The following is a 13,638-nucleotide window of genomic DNA, read 5'->3' as shown; positions in this document are numbered from 1 at the left end:
CGAATAAATGTGGAAAACTGCTAGCTTGGCAGTTGAAGAGAAGACAAAGATTAAACACTGTTACAAACTTGGAGGTTGATGGAAAAAACATCCAGAATCCGGTGGACATTAGAAAGTGTTTCCAGAGATACTTCAAAAAATTATACACCCAAGGGCCGCAAGATGATGTTGAGATTAAACAATTTTTGGCAAAAAACGGATTATCTAAATTGTCACAAGAAAATAGGACAATCCTGAATTCTAAAATAACACGACAGGAGATCGAACAAGCTATCCAGAACATGCAACTTGGCAAATCTCCAGGACCAGATGGGCTGACCTCCAAGTACTATAAGACATTGAAAGACTATTTGATACAACCTTTGATGGAGGTCAGCAATGAAATTATGGAGGGGAGGAGGGCACCGGAGTCGTGGAAGGAAGCATTTATCACATTAATACCAAAGTCGGAAGCTGAAAAGACACAACTTAAGAACTACCGTCCCATCTCTCTCTTAAATGTGGATTATAAAATATTTGCAGACATTTTGGCAAATAGATTTAAAAAAGTTTTAAATGAAGTAATTCATAAGGACCAGGCTGGCTTTCTCCCAGGAAGACATCTGTTTGCTAATACAAGGAACATTATTGACATTTTGGAACTTCTGCAAACAGATATAAATACAAAAGCAGTTTTAATTTTTATAGATGCGGAGAAGGCCTTTGACAATATCTCCTGGAAATTCATGATGGGAAATTTAAAAGAGATGGGAGTGGGACGGGGTTTTGAAAATGGGATTGAGGCGATATATTCAGAACAGAAAGCTAAACTGATAGTTAATAATGTGGTTACGGAAGAGTTTAAAATTGAAAAAGGGACACGACAAGGTTGCCCTATTTCCCCTTTGTTATTTATTTCGGTTCTGGAAGTGCTATTGAACATGATTAGAAGGGATCAGTTGGTGGAAGGAATTCAGGTTGGTCAGAAACAATATAAATTAAAAGCTTTTGCAGATGACCTGGTTTTGACCTTGCAGAAGCCAGAGCCCAGTACGAAAAGAGTATTACAACTGATTAATGACTTTGGTCGGGTGGCTGGATTTAAATTAAACAAACAGAAAACTAAGGTTTTGGGGAAAAATTTGACTAATACAGAGTCAGAACGGTTTCAGAATGAGATGGAACTTAATGTGGTGAAAAAAGTGAAATACCTAGGGGTAAACATAACAGCAAAAAATCTAGGTCTATTTAAGGACAATTATGAAAAATGTTGGACAGAAATTAAGAGAGACCTAGATAGTTGGACAAAATTGAAACTTTCTTTGTTAGGCCGAATTGCTGCTATTAAGATGAATGTATTGCCAAGGATGTTGTTTTTATTTCAAACACTTCAGGTTTTGGACAAAACGGAGTGCTTTCAGAAGTGGCAGAGAGACATTTCCAAGTTTGTCTGGCAGGGCAAAAAGCCCAGAATTAAGTTTAAGATATTAACCGATGCAAAACAAAGAGGGGGCTTTGCCCTGCCAGACTTAAAGTTGTATTACGAAGCCGCAGCGTTCTGCTGGCTAAAAGACTGGCTACTTCTTGAAGACACTGATGTGTTGGATTTGGAGGGGTTTAACAATACCTTTGGATGGCATGCATATTTATGGTATGACAAGGTTAAAGCAAATAAGGCCTTTAAGAACCATATTGTCAGAAAATCATTGTTTAATGTCTGGTCAAAATATAAAGACTTGCTGGAAAATAAAACACCAAGGTGGCTTTCACCTTTGGAAGCCAAGGCCCGAAAAAGACCCAATATGGAGGCTAAATGGCCAAAATATTGGGAAATACTAGAAAAGGATGGAGACAAAAGGAAATTGCAGAGTCTAGAGAAAATGAAAGACAAAGTGCGAGACTGGTTACATTACGCTCAGATCAAAGAAGTTTTTAAAAATGATAAGAAATTAGGGTTCCAGGTGGAGAAATCGAAACTAGAAACAGAATTGTTAGAACCAAAGATTAAGGTACTTTCAAGGATGTATAACTTGCTGTTGAAATGGAATACACAAGACGAAACGGTTAAATCGGCTATGATAAGGTGGGCACAGGACATTGGGCATAATATCATGTTTGAGGACTGGGAGAGGTTGTGGAATAATGGACTGAAATTTACTGCATGTAACGCCCTGAAAGAAAATGTAATGAAAATGATTTATAGATGGTACATGACCCCAGTCAAACTTGCTAAAATTTACCACCTGTCTGATAATAAGTGTTGGAAATGCAAAGAGTGCGAGGGAACGTTCTTCCACCTCTGGCGGACTTGCCCTAAAGTGAAGGCGTTCTGGGAAATGATCTATAATGAACTGAAAAAGGTATTTAAATATACCTTCACTAAGAAACCAGAGGCTTTCCTTTTGGGTATTGTCGGCCAAGGGGTGGCAAAGAAGGACCAGACATTCTTTATGTATGCAACAACAGCAGCAAGGATACTTCTCGCAAAACATTGGAAAACCCAAGATCTACCCACACTGGAAGAATGGCAGATACAACTGATAGATTACATGGAACTGGCTGAAATGACCGGCAGAATCCGTGACCTGGGAGAAGAGAGGATTGAGGAGGATTGGAAGAAATTTAAGAACTATTTACAAAAGTATTGTAATTTGAGTGAATGCTAAATAAGATGCTAGACTAAAACAACTGAGCGCCACTAAATTTAGAAGCTTTTTTAAGAAAATAAGTAAGACTGTGAAAAATTAGCTCCTTTTGAGAATTATATGATTATGAAATATAGAAGGGATATAAGAATTTAAACAAGATGATAAATTGCTGACAAAATGTTTTAACGATGAAAATGGGAGCGGGAGGTGTGAGGAAGTCCAAAGAAAATGTGAAAATATGTTAAGATCGATGTTACATTGTTTATTATGTCTATTTTTATTGTAAAATTTAATAAATTGCTTTAAAAAAAAACAAACAGAAGTTGCTGATGCCCAACTTGAGACTACTTGCCTCGTTGTGTGGATAGGGCATCACCTGGCTCGCATTGAGAAACTACTTTTAAATGTGCTTTAGAAGAGAAACGAGTTGCCCATATAAACCAGTGTATGTACATACTGGTCAGAACATACCTTTTGGCCCCTCAAATGCTCCACACTTCCAAAATAGTTTCTTTCCTAGCCCTACCTACACACTTCTCACAAACCTCCTGTGCACTGCAGTGCTGATCTAGCTGACCAATCCCAAACCAAACCAAACCAAACCAAACCTGGGGTAAACCCATGCCAATTCACTTGACTGGGCACATGACTGAGGTATACAAAAATGAACAGCCATTCAAGTCATGGTCTAAATAACTATGATCCTCTTAATCCTAAAAATGAGAAGCCAAAGTTCAAGAGCAGTTGAAAGAGTAAAAATACTGACAACATCTAGAGCAGGCATGGCCAAACATGGCCCTCCAGATGTTTTGGGACTACAATTCCCATCATCTCTGACCACTGGTCCTGTTAGCTAGGGGTGGTGGGAGTTGTAGTCCTAAAACATCTGGAGGGCCAAGTTTGGCCATGCCGATCAAGAGGATAGACAGTTCTTATCTCATTCACTCTGGCAAGATTCCTGTTTGTGTTACATTTGATCATAGTTACATATAAAGGCAATAAGCAAATGAAGAATGAAATGAAATCACTTGCATTCAACATGCAGGAAGTTTGAAACCAGGCGTCCCAGCAGTAAGTCCAGTACTTTGCCCACAACAATACACAGCTTGTAGGCTGTGGTACCTGACAATTTATTACCAAGCATAACCATCATTGACAGACTTTGTTCATCTTTATCATGACACATGAAAATGCACTTTGCCTCCTCAAAAATAGCTCCTACAGGTATAGCAGTCATTCTCCAAAATGTACTACAGATTAAGGTAAGGCTATTGAGTACAGAATTTTATGCTAAATTGTATCATGTATAACAGCTGTCAGCAAGTCTCCTAATACTGTTTGCTGATTACTGCGCTCTAGGTTTTTAAGAAGTGCTCTTACCTGGAAAGATAACTCAAGTTTCTCCTTCTGGGGAACCTGGTCCAGAATGCCATTCGTACTGCTTCTTTTCAGACTTGCAGTAACATCAGGCACATTGCTGAAATCTGCATGCAAATGAAAAGCCAAAAATTCAGAGAGTTCAATTATCAGCAGTAGAAAAGTATTTTTTGCTTCATTCATAAAAGCTCTCTGTACCAGGGAGAGGGGAAGGAGGAGGAGGAGGACTACTTTGCTACTTCTACTGCTCTCCCTACTGCTTTTAAAAGGCAGTTCAGCTAAAACAGCCTCTCTGAAGTAATGCACGTATCTGATCAGCTAAAATTAAGTTCTTCCTCCCCAAATTCCTAATGTAGCATCATCTGTCTACAGTGTAGCACAGTTTGTGCTGGCCGAAGGGAACAACCAATAAAAATGACTCCATGTATCAAGTGATTCTTTTGGATGAACACAACGTTCTGCAACATGACGTGGTTCATAAATACATTAGTGGAGCAAAGTGGGCAGGGGAGGGAACCACCCTGGCTTCCTTCTTAATGCAGTTGTCTAGAGAAACAATTTGGAAAACTGGCAATGGAGGGATGATAGCGCTGTCCTTGACCAACATCAGGCACCGTGCAGGCAATTTTAACCAAAAGAAAAGGAAGGTTCAAATCTCCCAATAAGAGCACCCAAATTTTGTGTGCGCGCACACACACACACCTTTTGCAAACATGGGATAAATACATCTGTTCTGTACACAACTTATTCACCACTGCATATATTCTTATCAGGAAAAGCCTAAAATCTTTAAAAGTTGAAAATGACAAACCAAGGATGGGGAGCCCAGTTCAATATTCTTTTCTGACTCTTCACGACTCTTTCACTATTTCCACCTCGGGCCATGAGACCAATACTAGGATTTGACAATTAGTTCCATGTTTTCTCGTTGAGAGCCCATGTGCTAAGTTTACCCCCACCCTGAACTGGAATCTGTTACTAATTTCACTCAACAAAAATTGCACTCTGGAGCATACAACACAAAAGTTTAAAATAATGCATTATTTGTTTCTGGTTATTATGCATTCCCCCCCCCCCCCCAGACCAATCAATAGTTTTCCCCACCATATTCCAAGGTACAGCATTTGGGGGTTTGGGGAACTGAGTTGATGCCATTCATCATGTTAAAATCAGTTGCACTAGGCAGGCAGCTGACTCATCTTTCAACAGGGATGGGCTGGCATAGTGCCTCACCAGCCATCTGCCATTGGCGCTGCTTTCCCAATCACAGTTTGGCTGGGAAGTGGCTGGCCAAGCCACAAGAAGCCAAATGCTAAGCCAGCTGCTGCTGCTACCACCAGTGGCAGCCTTACTGGCCTAGAGCAAGCCAAATCCAAAGAAACTGTCCCACTAATACTCAGGGAGTCAAGTAAGGAGATGTCAATGCAAGGAGACCCTCAAGAAAATTGTAAAGCTGTGGCTATATATCCAACATTCCTAGGAGTTCTACTTATTAAGAATGGTTCTGACATTGTCAGTGGGATCCTCATCTGATCTCCAGAGATTGAAAAAAAAGAGAGGTTAATCTATCCATATTTTAGTGGGGTGCATTTGCACATACAGATCCAAAAGGGTAAGGATAATCTGCCCTCTAAATCCAATTTTAAAATGCTATTATTATTTCTTTATTATAGCTACTTCTAAACCACACTTCCATAAAAATACAATGTGAGGGTGTACAGCATATAAAAACTGTGACAACAGTAAAAACATTAGTGACAAAATCTATACAACTGAATAGGTTAAAAGCAAATTCATAGTTCAAAGGCCTAACTAGTACAGTTATTAGCGGTAGCCTTATAATTATGCCAAAAATCAAAGGAAAACTCTGGGTTTCACCCAGTGGTGGTGGTGGTATGCCAGTAGACAGCATTTCTGAAATTGCGGCAAGTACTGTATTGGCCCGAATATAAGCCGCACCTTTAAAATTGGGGGGGGGGGAGAGAAAGACAATACCTGGATATAATCCGCTCCCTTAAAATTCCGCAGGCACTCACACCCCAAAATGGCAAACACAGAAGAAAATGCTACAGTGATATCGTATAAGCCAATTTTTGTAAGGTTGTGAATTGAAACCGCACTTTAACTTTTCACAATTAGAATGGGGGGGGGGGAGAGAGTGTGGCTTATATTCAGGCCAATACGGTAGTATGAATTTACTGCAACAAAACCAAGGGTGGAATCTAGCTCAGTTTTATTTAGAGTATACCCACTGAGATAAATGAACATGACCAAGCTAATATCAGTGGGTTTCCTCTGAGCAAAACTTAGAGCATATCCATACTTCTTCTTGTCCCATTGCTTTGCCCCATGGAAAACTGCTTTTTAGCGCTCAATCAGAGCAAATGGCAAATTGAATACCACTCCAAGCATTTTGCCCAGAGGCACTCAGAAGCCATGGAGCGCCCACAATGGCAGGCAACTTCAGTGAGTGCTTGACTGTATTCAGTCTTGTGGGACCAGTGGCTCCTTAATTACATGACTTACATAACATTGTGTTATACAGGCAGGCAGATCTATGACTCACCGTCATTCAAAAGAAATGATCATGTAGCCACCAGATTTCAAAGAGTACACCACGGTTTCCCAAATCATTCCCTTACAGTTGGTTATTCAATTAAAGGCAAACAGACTGTGCACAGATGCGACAGTCACAGAAGGAACCAAATATTTGTCAACCATAAGGGAATGCAGGTATTTGCACTTTCAGAGAGGTAGAGGCCACAGAATAAAAGCTGACAATGGGGCATAATCAAAATTATCAGATGCAAAGACCATGCATGTGCTGCAGAGGTTTTTTGGTGCTAACATATTGAAGGCTAGGAGAACGATGGGGGGGGGGCTTCAAAAACCCCCCAAACCCTCTCTTTCATGAAGGAAGTCCTTCTACCATGTAAGAAAAGAGAGCAGATGCAGCCTTCACATGTTGCCTCTTAGCCCACTTGATTAATGAAGCCTTAATTACATTCTAATCAGCACTTCTCTTGCCATCTCATCCTTCTCTCTGCAAATAAAGGGGAAATTACAGTGAGGAGTAAGGAGGAATAGAGAACTTGCTCTTAAATATCTTGGTGCTGGGGATGCTTCCTACCATTCATAGCTCTATTCTGAACAAGTGACTTATTGCTCATCAGGAGGGAAAAATCAAGTGTTATCAAATGTCAAGCGCATGGGTAGGTGGGAAAGACTCTTCCAAGCCAGAAAAAGGAGGTGTGCTTTACCTTCTAGTCTTCTGACAGTAATAGAGGGGAGGGGATGGAGAACTAAAAATAAAAGCAGATGGCACAGCGAAAATTAGATGTACCCAACCTCTCACAAAGTAGAAAAGCTGTATAGGCAATTTGTTCAGTTTTCTAGGTCATGCCTGTGAGAGTTTCAGAGCACAGACTGTCTAATGGGGTATGTGTTTAACTCTGGCAATATATTTGTTCAACAAGGACGGAATACCTTGTGGGGAAAAGCTGTTAATATGAGAAGGAGTAGAAATGTGAATGGTCCATAGCAAAATAAGATATTTAGTTATGCTGAGTCACTGCTCTTCCACAATCAGTTTGAAACAGAATACAAACAGCAGTTCTACGCAGTATTTAATATAGTGAAATAATGCTTCTTCAACATCAGCTTCAGTGGACTGCTCATGTAGTTTAGATGCCTAATTATCGTCTTCTAAAGCAACTACTCTATTCCCAACTTAAGAATGGAAAGTGTAATGCCGGTGGACAACAAAAGAGGTTTAAATATGTTCTCAAGGAAAATACAGCTTGAATGTTCTTGAACCTAATTATCTTTATCAGTCTTTCCAGAACGTACAGAACATGAACTTACTCTTGTAGGGGGAAGTCTTGCCATAAAAAAGCCACCAAAACAACAACACTGTGTAACAAAAGCTATAGTAAAAATGATATAAAGCAACAGCTGACAAAAGGATGCTTGCAGTACCCGCTTTCGCTCCCAAATTAAAATACTGGGAAAATCTCAAAATACTCTCTCAAGATACTTCACATTCTGAAGGAAAGAGGAAAGGCTTAGGGAGAAAAATATAATCACATGTACTGGTGTTTTCACGAATGGGGTCAGATTTATTTACATCAGAAGTTTCTCATATTCTTCTAGATGTTTTGATCAGGCAAGCTGCCGAAGGGCTTCTGTTTAAGCAGCTCAGGAATGGAGCCAAACCTCAAGAAGGTACAAAACCTTGGTGGTCCTGGTATTTAGTAATGACTGGAAAAATGCTGAAGGGAGCGGCAAATGAAATACTATATTGCATCCTGAAGAATGAAAACAGCTGTTGAATGAACTACAAACAATTCTCCCTTTGCAAACAACAATTCCAAGGTTAATGGTCAGCCCAGAAGATAAAAAGAAAGCTGTTCTGTTTTCAACAGAACAGAATAAGCACATTTCCAGCATTCACAAATCACTTGTTGAAAACACTATGCATTGTTAATTATCAGCTTATTACATTAATTACTTGCTTAGCACTTTTTATTAAAATAAGCTATTAGGAGTATTTAACAGTAAACACTGTATGCTTCAGAATCAAGTTGAAACAAATACTTGTGACCAATCAGCTGATTAATCACTTAGCTGATTAATGTGGTAGAAATCTCAATGATAGTGTTTGCCCAAGTAATCTCAATGGGTAAATGAAAACAGAATCATAGCTCTCCAATTCCTGAGTCTATCCTCATGGAATTTTGAAAGTTTCTTACTTAGAGACACCTCTATGATATATGCCTCTTCATACAAATTCTCAAAAAATGGGGTGGGGAACATTAATCCCTTATTAACCTCCAAGCTTTAAAGACACCCCCCCTTTCACAATACACACAGTGTCAAAATTTTAGCAAGGCTTAATCTTCTTAGGAAACTACAATGGCCTGCAAATTTTGTAAATTTCTGTCAAAAAATTAAAGGTTACGGGTATATACTCTAAAAATATAAAGGTGCCTATCACAGATTTGTCACCTCATTGTTGGAAACTAGGCCTCAAAATTTAAGACTTTGATCCCTTCCTATTGAAGAGCAGAGTGGACACAGCTATTTGCATGGCAAGTGGCCAGAGTCACAAGTAAATGGGCACTCCTTCAAGTGGGTTGTCTCTGTGAAGTTTGTTCACACTGGTACTGGCATCTCTGTGTTGACTGGGGTGGAGCCAGAGCTGGCTGAGCATCAAGCTTACTCTCAGTCACTTCCCCAGAATAGCAGGCTCTACACAGACAGGAGGACATGCCAGAGGGGGGACACTCCTCTAACAACCTGCTCAGTCTTCTCCTCTAAATCCAGATCTCCACCCCCACCCCCACGACCCATCCTGGCTCAGGAACTTATTGGCATCCTGATCCACCTCCCCCATCCTGCTAGAGCCCTCCCCAGGGTCCTTCAGTTGCCCAAACTGTTCCCATTCCTCCTCAGGATCTGACCATCCCCTCCATGATTCCTCCATGAGTGTCATGACTTCAGGGATGAGAATTGTAGTGAATGCTCAGTACATCTTTGTGCATAATTAGGAATAGATGAGTAAGATTTGATTTGCAATCCCAGTCAGCCTCTCCCCCCGCCATATATATATATATATATATATATATACACACACACAGAGAGAGAGAGAGAGTGGTACCTCAGGTTACATACACTTCAGGTTACATACGCTTCAGGTTACAGACTCCGCTAACCCAGAAATATTACCTGGGGTTAAGAACTTTGCTTCAGGTTGAGAACAGAAATCGTGCAGCGGCGGCGCAGCGGCAGCAGGAGGCCCCATTAGCTAAAGTGGTGCTTCAGGTTAAGAACAGTTTCAGGTTAAGAACAGACCTCCAGAACAAATTAAGTTCTTAACCCAAAGTACCACTGTATATATATGACATCAAGACAAAATGCTTAAGTTTGTAGTAAAAGTTAGACTTTTACTCAAAGCTATGGAAAATTAAAGTTCAAAAAAACCCCTCCATACCTTTTATTGTCAAGTGGCCATGTGAGGGTTTACTTTAATAGTCTTCTTATGTAAGCAAAGAATGATTCATAAAGAAAATGAAATTCACAACCTGACAGATGGTAGCAAAGACATGGGTAACTGTGAATCTAAAATGCTTAAGCTTCAGACGTAGTTTGCAACCATTAGAATGCTAGCTTTCAGCTTATCCAAAGAGCCACCTCATTTTCTCTCTCTCCACTCCCACCCAGTCCCTGTTGTCTTAGTTCTCTCATTACAGATCACCACAAGATTCCGAAACAAAAAAGAAAACCCTAACTAGATACAGATGACCATCTTAGCACACCTGGTGCCTTGATAAAATCCTCTACTACTACCGATAGAAATGACTAGTCCAGGTTCCCCACACATATAAGGTTTTGACCATTCATTTTGTTAAAAACTGCTCTTGTTAACATTTCCAGTTAATCTAGTGAACTCCTTCCTAAAAGCAGAACAGGAAACAAGTGTCATGAAGAGAGCTTTAGAGTCCTGCACTGTGTAAAGAACTGATATCCCCTTATTGCAGAACACATTTAGATGAAATTTACATTGCACAGTGTTACTTAGCTTTACTCAGAGCAGACACACTGAGAGCAATGAACATGACTAAGGTGGGTTGGTTAATTTCAACGGATCTCGGATATTGCTCTAATTAAAAACAACAACAAATGAATTATCAGGAGAAGGGCTTGCACTTGACATGCTTTCGAACTGCTAGGTGGGCAGGAGCTGGGACCGAACAATGGGAGCTCACCCCATTGTGGGGATTCGAACTGCCAACCTTCCGACCGGCAAGCCCTAGGCTCTGTGGTTTAGACCAGTGTTTTTCAACCTTTTTTGGGCAAAGGCACACTTGTTTCATGAAAAAAATCACGAGGCACACCACCATTAGAAAATGTTTAAAAAATTAACTCTGTGCCTATATTGACTATATATAAAGTAATTCTCTTGAATAGGAATCAAATAAACACAAAGAAAGTATTTTATAATTACTTTATTATGAAATAGTAAGTAAACAGAAATCTGAAAAATTATAAAATACTTTATTCAGTGCGCAACCTGGGCCTGTTTGGCTGAACACAAAGCTGATATTCTGGCTGGAATCGAAGAAAGACACACACGTAGCTCTTCGTCAACAGCTCTCAGTCTCTCTCTGTATTTAGTTTTTATAGCAATCATGCTTGAAAAGCTCATCTCACACAGATATGTAGTGGAAAATGGGAGCAATGTCAAAATAGCTTTGTTTGCCAGAAGGGGGAACTCCTTGGCAGTATCCAACCAAAAACTGTCCAAAGGTAGATCAGCAAATCTTAGCTTGAAACCACGATTTTGTCTCAGTTCAGTTAGTTCCTCCTGCTCCTGTAAAGTCATGTCCTTCCCACCAACTGATGCTGAGCTATAAGGGTCCCTCACCCAGTCAAGGCATTCAGTGGAGACTGAAGAGAAATAAAATGACAACTTCTCCAGTCCTCCTGGTGACTCGAGTCGTGACGTCTTCTTCTCTCCGCTGCTGCGCACACTGTGCTCGGGCGGGAAGGAAGTCGGAAGATGATGTCCTACTGTGATAGGTCCAGGCTGGAGTCTGGACCAATCACAGCCCGGACATGAGAAAAGTGGAGAGTGTCCCCTGAGGAGCACCAATCGGCGCCCCTGCTGGCCGAGGGTGGGGTCAAAACCCCCACCCCCCCATACCCAGGACACAGTCCGGCACCCGCCTAGTGGGCGAAAATTTGAATTATTTTTTTCTAATCTTTCGAATTTTTCAATTTTTCCCACGGCACACCAGGCAACATCTCGCGGCACACTAGTGTGCCGCGGAACGGTGGTTGAAAAACACTGGTTTCAACCACAGTGCCACCCACGTCCCAGCTAAGATGGTAGGCCACTGCAAATGAAGTCAGGGTATAAAATGTGAGAGAACATGGGCAGAAAAGGGTAAACTCATTAAACGGATGCATTCAGTCAAAGCTGTGCTGCCTGTACTGGTTTCTATAACAAGCCATTTGAAAATGCATAAACTAAATGCCGACACACTATAATCTGATAAATGTGACAGACTCTCTCACAGAGATTAATTTAGAATAATTATCCCTGCCCCCAACTCATTGTAAACACGTCTGCCTTGGTTGCTGTCTGAATCAGACAGTCCAAGCCAAAATACCTTTTATCCTTTGGTGTCTGGGAGCAACATACATTTCTAACAATTTCCTATTATAATATATGGAGATTAACACAAGTTGCAAACGTGTCCCTAAGGAACAATGAATCCAGTAAATGGGCACATACACTTACTATGGCGAATGCACTAGGTAATGCTGGCTTATGATATCAAGCTAACAATCTGAGTGATAGCCCTAATAAAACGAAGAGTAATTAATTAGCACCATAATTTTTGTTTTATGACATGAGCTTTTATATGCCAACAGTCAATTTAATAGTATTTAAAATTGGACTACGACCCATGAGGAAGATGTTTCTTACTGTGCCACAATTCTTGCCATCATTTTTTACTTTAAGTATGACCTAATAAAGCTGCTATTTTATAATTAAATCAACCCTAGAAAATTCTCCTTAGTGACCTTTCAATTTTTAGAGGTATGAAAAAATCAGATCAAAAGCCCTTGATACATTGAATCAACCACCTTAATCACTTACCCAAGAACAACACACTTCAGTTACACTTTCAGCCAAAGTTTAATAGCAACCTCTACTGTAGGCAAGTTGCTGATGCAGAAAATAAAACACATCTCTGCTCAGTGTAGACACTGCATACCGAATACAAGTTAGCTCACTTTTTTTTTCTACAGAAGAAAATAAAAAGCAGCCATGGATTCAGTGAGTTTGATCAAAGGAACAGTGGCCTATTTTTACTGCTCAAAAATCATCTCAATATGCCTTTTTACCCATGGAGAAAAAAAGTATGTATATGGATCATTTCCTCAATGAATGGAAAAGCAACTTGGGGAGACATTTTGAGGTAAAAATTAAAATATGGCAGGATATGAAATGATTAAGCAGCCTCTTAGATACCATTTCTATGGTCAATTTCCTAGTCCCCTGAGGTGGCTTTTTATAAAAAGAAAATGTTGGGCATGGTCATCTGCATCCTTGAATACTGAACATGCTCCCATAGTTTATGGGAAGTGGAACACAGGAAGCTGCCTTATGCAGAGCCAGACAACTGGCCCATATAGCTCAGCACACTGACCTTCAACAGCTCTTCGGGGTTTGGGGCAGCGGTCTCTCCCAACCCTATCTGGAGATACCAGGAACTGAACCCAAGACCTTCTGCATCCAAAACAGATGACCTGTCACTGAGATACAACCCTTCCTGAGCTACAACCCTTCCATATTGATTTAGTGTCCAGGAAAGTAATTCTGCTGATCTCACCAAATCAGAGTCCCTTATGCTGAACACAGCTTATTTGCAATAATTTGTTAACATGTCTCCTAAAAACTGTACGGAAACAAGCAGCTACCACCATTTCCCCTTTACTGCTTCTGCTTCTTTTGCTGCTTCTTTTAAGTGGCTTTCTAGCCCTCCAGACTAGCCCTCCAAATGTGTTTTAAAGACACGTTAAAAAATATCCCAGCTACGTTTAGATATTTAAGAAGAAGCCC

At 40.3% G+C, this 13,638-nt stretch overlaps 1 protein-coding gene across 4 annotated transcripts in view; it reads right to left on the bottom strand.

Annotated features, from left to right (window-relative positions):
* TIAM2 (TIAM Rac1 associated GEF 2) overlaps positions 1 to 13,638 on the bottom strand; it is a 136,291-nt gene that overhangs the window by 35,598 nt on the left and 87,055 nt on the right. For all 4 annotated transcript variants that reach the window (XR_013983900.1, XM_080998339.1, XM_080998341.1 and 1 more), the window contains one exon: positions 4,008 to 4,111. Coding sequence is in view for 3 of the 4 variants with exons in the window: in XM_080998339.1 (XP_080854465.1) it covers positions 4,008 to 4,111 (104 nt within the window). In the remaining variant the exon portion in view is untranslated. The remainder of the gene's footprint in view (positions 1 to 4,007; positions 4,112 to 13,638) is intronic.

This window comes from Podarcis pityusensis, assembly GCF_964106645.2.
Source record: "Podarcis pityusensis genome assembly, chromosome: 3".
NCBI classification, from domain to species: Eukaryota; Metazoa; Chordata; class Lepidosauria; order Squamata; family Lacertidae; genus Podarcis; species Podarcis pityusensis.
This window is presented reverse-complemented; position numbering and strand designations above follow the sequence as displayed.